We start from the raw sequence: 7,413 nt of genomic DNA on the forward strand, positions 1-7,413 counted from the left end.
AATCTGTACATATTTGTTAACGTTTTACCATGTGACCAATCGTGCGTCGAATGATTTAAGGGGAGATTATACAGTAAGCCCACGTTGAGCGTAGCCATAATTTATTTTTGTAAAACCTTACGCGTATGAAGGTCGAATAAACGTATCAGAATGAATGTACACTGGTGTGGTGCACCTTCTCCAAAATCGTAAAGACCAGCAAACGTGAAAATCCATTAGAAACGTGAAACGTCAGCAGATCTCCATGTTGTACTGCGTGCAGACCGCGTTTGTAGTCAGCTCGAGGAACCTCGGGCTGTTGTCGAAGCCTATTCCAGTCACTAGGTTCCTCAGGTTACAGTAATTCGCGCCATAATCGAATATCCTGAGCCACTCGTTCGATACAGACTCGCCCTTAAAGAAAATATTGAAAATATAATGCGAATAGTGAAGAAAGTAACTAATTCATTGCGAGTCTTCATGTAAAGTAAGCATTTTAGCAGTCTAGTGCTTAAGTACCGTTGCCACACAGCTCCTGTTCACGTTCTCGAATGTGATGCTTATAGTCTCCATAGTCCTCATGTTTAAACCCTGATGGGACGCTCTGATTATGTTGCTTTCGTCTGGTTTCGGCTCGCTGAGCTGTAAAATGAAATCAATCATCTAGAGAACGAGCAAGTTGCTCTTATTTTTACTTTGCTCTGTTTCTAAAATTGTAGATTCGGCTTGGACAATGAGTTTAGACTATCGCTTACTTTGTAAAGACACCTGCTGCCACGTGGACCACAATTGACACTGGTAGACCAGTTGAGGATTTGACACCTGAACTTTTGCATAACGTAAGTGCAGGGGTCTTGGAACTTCCTGTGAAAAAGAAATTCCTATCAGTTCGTTCCCTTAAAACCTACCTCGAATTTTCTTTACTTTTCCGTAGCTATATTATGCAACATTGAAACAAATTGTTTCATGTCTCAGAAGCTGTTCTGTTCAATTTTGTAGCCGGGATTTATTTCAGCAAAGACAACAGTGTTTTATGGGCCATTAGGTGATTAATACTGATCTAATGGGACCTGTTTAGTATCACGGTGATAAATGTAGAATTATTATGTGATTTAGAAGGCTCTCCGCGATGTCTACGCTGGGGGAAATTTATTGTCATCTTTTGGCAGTGGCGGTGTTCAAAGGGGCGCACCGAAATAACACGGTATCGGCCTGCTGAACGTTCTCATGGGCTTGAAAAGTGTGGTTCGTATATTTTTCAAGCGGTGTCGTCCAGCCAAAGGAAAATATACGAGGCTCTGCTCGGTAATATTGAGTTTCTCTATGCAGGAGGATTGTTTGCAGAAGCGGCTAGCAAAGTAGTCGTTATCTCGGAACAGATTTTTCTCAGGCTTCTATGGGGGGGGGGGGGGCAGGCAAAACAATCATGCTAACCCATTAAGGACAAAAAAATCAAGAAACTGCATAAACGTCAATAGTGTCAATACCCCGAACTGGTACCAGGTACATAACATTTAAATTATCTTTGCCCGCTTTACCGCTTTGCAATACATTGTGTTTTAAACTCGTAGATCATTCCCGAGTGAAAACGAAGTAGTATTTACGAAGTGGAACATGCCATTTAACAGTGCACGATGCATGCAGAGGGTAAGGGAAGAAGAAGGTGAGCACAAGACCGCAGGCAAGGACCATTATCAGCGCAGTGATGCAGCAGCTGATGAATCTGAATTTCGGGAGCATGCTGCAACCGCTTCTGATCTCCATGGTAGGTGGGTCGTCATCCTCCTCTTCGTGTCTTATTTTATCTAAGCGTTCATATCCAACAAATAAATGATTACAGTGTTCCAAAATCAACTACACTGAAATGAACATTAACCACTTGAATGAATTGATTGTTCTTGGAGTTTATGTCAAGAGTTATCGTTTTGAAACTTTTTATAGATGATGTTAGGGGATGATTTTGGATTTTGAGGTCGCTGAACGAAGGATTTACGTGTTCGGGACAGTTTTAATGGCGACATTGATGAAATAGCGTTGCAGAAGTACCTTTCCGAGTAGGGGAAACACAGTCACCATGCGAGTTAGTCTGTGTCGGACCATTTGCCTGTGTGTAAGGTGGGGGTGGTCGCCTCGACGTTGACCTGAGCTGCATGTATTCTTTGTGAGGCGGCGGTCCGTCCTTTTTAGCGCTTCCTTTCGACCTGGCCATCAGAAATCGGTCATCTTTCATGCGAGAAAATAAGGCTGACCGACGTTCCACGAAATCTGACTGTGGAAAAAATTGAGAACACGCGACTGTCATTCCTTCCTGTCATTTGCGTACGTGTGTATGTTCGCCGTCGATCCTGATGTCCAGAAATAATAATAATAATAATTTTTTTAAATTTACAAACATATTCATCACGATTAAAACTGCAAGAACAATCGTAGAATGGAAAAAGAAATTATTTTGCAACGTTTTTGTTGTCTATTCGGATCGAATGGAAGTGAATATTTCCATACAGTCGAAGATTTATTGTATTTCGTTGAATATGAAGTTGTAGATGTGACTGAATTGAGGCTAGCCATTTTTTATAAGAAGCATTCGAGAGCGGCCTCGACTTCCCACGAGTGTAGATTGAATCATTTTTTCCGGAGCTTTTTTTTTGCTGGCGTCCGCGGTGTCCCTAATGAATACTATCTTTCGAAGATACCAGCCATAAATGTACTCGTCTCACGACTGCTACTTCCTTTTCTTCCTCTTAGGCAGCCTTGTCACTAGTTTATCGATCGCGCGATTCGTGTCTCAACATTAAAATCATTGTTCGAACGATCTGCTTACAAGAAGCGAAACAGAACCGTAATAGAACGTCGGATTTGATCGTTCACGTTGAAACAACGGTAATTAAGACACTCGACATTGTGCATATGTATTGGGTTGGCAAATAAGTTCGTTCGGTTTTTGTGATTTATTCCAATGTAAAAAACCGAACGAACTTATTTGCCAATCCAATATATCGCGTGGAACTATTTTAAGAAATTTCTAAAGCACTGTCTTTATCATCGTAGACAGTAAAGGTTGTAGATAAGAAGAAGCTATTCGATTTTTGCGAGTGCAAAAGTGCTCCGCGAGCAGAGATCGGTTTTTGCGGATCTCGAGGAGCGAAGCGACAGATTTAGCATGGTTTGACTTATGGTCGATTGTTCAAGGGAAAAGATAGCGTCTTCTGCGAATGTGGGTCAGCGAAGACGAATGAATGCGAACAGTGTTTTCCTGTTTGCCGATTCCTGCCTTCGCCGACACTGTTTTCCTTCGACTCTATCGCGAATTCGACGTCCTTCGTGCTAAACAATTCAAAAACCCTATGAAATTTCTCGAAAAAATCTCTTCGAATCGACTTTGTAGAAATTCGTGCAAATAATTCGAGAATTAGTTGTTCTTTCGATCGATAGATTCTCGAGAGTACGTTCCCGTTGAAAAGAGATCTCTCCACATCCGAAGCCACGCCCGCAAGACTAGAAATTAGTCGCCGACAGGCGGTTCGAATTAGAAATTTCTTGGGAGACCCGACAGGGATTTTTCGTTCCTGTCTTTTGCGTCTCGCGATTTCGGTTTATCGGCGACTTCAAAGGGAAGAGGAGCCGACACCCTTTCCGTAGCCGGAAACGTGGTTATTCTTTAAATATTCGGTTTATGTTATTCGATCATTTTCAAATCAAGAATGTATATATATTTTAAACATTCTCTCTTATCTTATTCGTACAGTGAAGAATATTTCTAAACAATGTGAGACACGTGAATTTTCCTTTATGTCGATCGTAGATAGTGCAAACAAATTCGATTAACAAAATCAATTAATTTTGATCGAACCTGTAATGTGAGACACATTTTGATGAGACAGAAATACAAATTGAGACGAAGCTTCTTCGAAATTTGTTAAAAAATGTCAGAGGATTGCTACAGTGCTTAATGTTGGCTTAATATGTAGTTGGAATAATGTGGTTTGGTTTCGAGAATGATCGAAAATCGTTCTGTTGGCTCGGTCTGCGTCCGTTCCGCTCGCGACGAGCGTCTATTTCTTTTTATGCGAGATTTCTGTCCACGAGAGGAGAGCAAAGAGAGAGAGAGAGAGAGAGAGAGAGAGAGAGAGAGAGAAGCCGACGACGTGTCCCCTCGACAGCTGCCAGAGCAAAGTTAAGATCCGGTTCACACGATTCTCTCGCCTTTACCCCCCTTTTTTCAGCAATCTTTTACAAGACCGCTCTGAAAATTCTCCGTCGAACACAATCTCAGATCGATTAACTGAAACAATCTCTATAACGCCAAATATTACATTAGATAAAGAAATGAATGTGGATGATTAAAGAATCGAGTATGCTTAAAGAAGGGATTGGATTCTCCGGTGAAGAAAAATCTGGAAAGTAGTCTTGCGCAACTTGAGGCCCGGTGATAATTTACGTGGGGTTGTCGCGGGGGTGTTACGCACCCTATGAGATTCCCCGGGCTGCCATACTTGCCATACTCTTACCGGAAACACGGTGTGAAAGCCGAGGGGCGTCTGCGCCCTTTTTCCAAGGCGCCGCCCTACTGTGTTGTCGGTTTCGTGAAAAAGAAACGAGAGAGAGAGAGCTAGCAACCTTCCTCCGTGGTCCACACTGTCCCTCGAAAAGGGACAAGCGAAAAGGGTGGCTTATCTTCTCAAAATATCCAAAATATCCGATCTCGAACGAGAAACATTTTTCTCCACAATTTTCTAGCAGTTTTCTAGCATTTTTCCATCTCGCCCGAATCTCATCTTAGTACTCGAAGAGTACAGTGTAATTAAAATTAATTGCGGACAGGATCTTATAGCAGGCTCCCGAAGTAAAAGTGGAGGAAATGTAGAAGGTGATTTGACAAATGGTGGATCCTCGTGTGTTCGGTCCCCGAAGGGTTTTCGGTGACGTTCAAGATTTCCACGGGCACTTCGCCGGATCTCTCGACACCGGTTTCCCCGTTTCGAAAAACGCCAGCTGTCTGACAAAAGCAACGCCCCGCACTCATGCCGACACGATAGCGTAACGAGTTTCGGTTCTCTATTAAAACCGGAGGCTCGATTTTGTCACCTCTCCCCGCAGGAACGCTCGCAGCCGTCGACATCTGCGGAGTGAGAACCGATCCCGACGAAAACGGCTCTCCGTCTTCGTTTCTCGAACCAATGGATCAGTGCTATTGATTAAAAAAGAACAAAATGTATTGTACCGACGGAGAAATAACGATTACGAGTCTCTTATCGACGTCCTCTTTCTCCCGGCTCGCGGACGACTCCTCTATTTCCGACTCTACTCGACTATTTGCGCATATAAATATTTTACGAGGGCCAGGAAAAAACTCTATTTTCGTACGGGGAACCCTATCGCACCGTTCATAAGGAAAGATTTACGGCGAACGGAAGACGATTATTATTCCCAGCCAGTTTCCTCTCCTCCGGAGTGCAGCGGGAACGTCCCGAAAAATGTTTCGAACGAATTATCTTAATCCTCACGATGAAAACTCGTCCGTTTACTATCTTTGCGCAATGTAAAATGATCAACTCGCGAGACGTATTTCTTTCAAATACGACGCTATAAATATGATCGACAATTTCCAAAAATGTTCGACGGAACCACTCCCGAGGAAAGATAGCAGAGTCTCAGAAAAAAGAATGTTTTCCGCACTAAATAAGTGCGGTTTGAAAATTTTCCCTCGCTTCGAGACGGAACGGGAAAAAATCAATCGCGCCGCGCCATCGAGGGCGGAATAAATAAAGAGAAAAATGTTAAAAGCGTTCGTAGATAAAGAAGAAGCAAAAGGGAGGAGTTGAAGGGTCGCTCCACCCCTTTTGCGGAAGGGGTTGGCCCTTTTCGAGTGACCCCTTTTTATTTGGACACCGCAAACGGCCTCGGCGTGTAAATCACCGGGTTGGAAAAACACACGTGAGTCGTTCCGCGGCTGATATACGAACGTGTGATTCATTAACAGCCGCTGATGAAGTATGTGTTAATGAAGAGGCTCGACTTTCCCCCTCTCCGCCCGTCTCTCCCCTCTTCTTGGCCCGATTCGTCGTGGAACACGTGGATCGAGTGTTATTTTCGAAGAAATTGTTTCGAGTGATTGCTCGCTGATGGGGAAAGAACTGATCTAGAGGATCTGTAGAATCTAGAGGATCTACGGGATTTACAGGATTCTTGCGGCTATTGTTTGTAGTGATTTCCTGAAAGGGTAGAAAGCTTCAGACGATTTATGTCCAGGATTTATTTTCAAAAGAAGTGCAGTTAGTGGCTAATTACCCTGCACGGAGATTTATCGAATTTTTACGGCGACAACCATGACTCGAGGCGTAATGAAAATAGATCGGAACGTGGAAACAGTAAATCCCACCCCCGTGGAATTTAGTTTACGATACCGCGAAACACTGCGGCCCCACAATGGCCGGCATCCGGCCGCCAAGGAAAACGCGTTCGTTCGTTTTCGTTCCGAGCAAAAAGACACGAAAATTATTCCGGTGAAGACTATAGTGCCGTGTAAACACATTTCCGCGGCGATAGCGACTGGCTTCTGCCCCTGCAGCCCGTTTATTTCGGATCGCGAGATCTTTTTCAAAGAAATTCAAAGTTTCTCGTAGCCGAAATTAACCGAAGAGCATTCTTCTCGTACAAGTTGAATGTTTAATAAAGATTATCTCTTAGAGATGTGTCGTGGTTGATCAGAACCGAAGATCGGAGAAGAAGGAATTCTGTTCTATGTGGTTTTGCTCAATTTCTGGGAAATCTTGAAGGGTATACCTGGGAAGGATGGCGTAAAGTTTAACGTGAGACTCCTTCCGGTTGTTGGGCGTCGTGCTTGCAACGGTCGTTCGACTGCAGCCGCGGTAAATGCACCGTGGCCACGGATGTGCATCGAGAGACGAAGAAGAAGGCCAAAACGAAGAGGGAGACGAGGAAGCAGTCGACTGCGAAGATGAAGAAGGAGACGAAGCTGAAGACGCGGGAGGAGTCGAATGCAAAGACGAGGAAGGAGGCGATACTGGAGAATGAGACAAAGGAGTTCGAATGCAAAGACGAAGAAGGAGTCGGCTGCAAAGATGAAGAGAGTAAGAAGTAGCTAATCGATTTCCAAGATAAAGAAGGAGACGAAGTTGAAGACGAAGGAGGAGTCGAACACGAAGACGAAGAGGGAGACGAAGAGGGTCCCCGGGACTGCTCGTTGGTCTTTTTTCCCCGAACTGGGAGCCCGCGGCGCTTTGAAATTGGCACGCGGTATGATTTTAGCTATTCGAGGCCGAAGTCTCGAGCATGGGAGGGGAAACGAGTCGTGTTCGAGTCGGTGGCTGGCGCCGGCGCGAACAAAAACCACCCGCAATCAACCCCCTCTCGTTCCCTTCATTTCCTACGTTTCGCTCTCCCGCGACATCGATCACCCGAAAATCCTCCAGA

At 44.3% G+C, this 7,413-nt stretch overlaps 1 protein-coding gene across 4 annotated transcripts; it reads right to left on the minus strand.

The window, feature by feature from the left end:
* Positions 1-135: 135 nt before the first annotated feature.
* Positions 136-6,910, minus strand: LOC143218611 (uncharacterized). 4 transcript variants are annotated; one of them, XM_076443902.1, is made up of 5 exons: positions 6,763-6,910; positions 2,026-2,248; positions 735-843; positions 499-621; positions 136-393 (listed from the first exon to the last, which is right to left on the minus strand). In XM_076443902.1, the coding sequence occupies exons 3-5, from the start codon at positions 813-815 to the stop codon at positions 232-234; spliced, it is 366 nt and encodes a 121-aa protein (XP_076300017.1). In that variant the 5' UTR covers positions 816-843; positions 2,026-2,248; positions 6,763-6,910; the 3' UTR covers positions 136-231. The 4 variants fall into 4 exon arrangements, with proteins under 4 accessions (XP_076300017.1, XP_076300018.1, XP_076300016.1 ...); XM_076443903.1 differs by lacking the exons at positions 2,026-2,248; positions 6,763-6,910 and having other exon boundaries at positions 735-1,019; XM_076443901.1 differs by lacking the exons at positions 136-393; positions 499-621; positions 735-843 and adding an exon at positions 1,513-1,784.
* Between the last annotated feature and the right edge of the window lie 503 nt (positions 6,911-7,413).

The sequence above is a fragment of the Lasioglossum baleicum genome, chromosome 20 (assembly GCF_051020765.1).
Source record: "Lasioglossum baleicum chromosome 20, iyLasBale1, whole genome shotgun sequence".
In the NCBI taxonomy this organism is placed as follows: Eukaryota; Metazoa; Arthropoda; class Insecta; order Hymenoptera; family Halictidae; genus Lasioglossum; species Lasioglossum baleicum.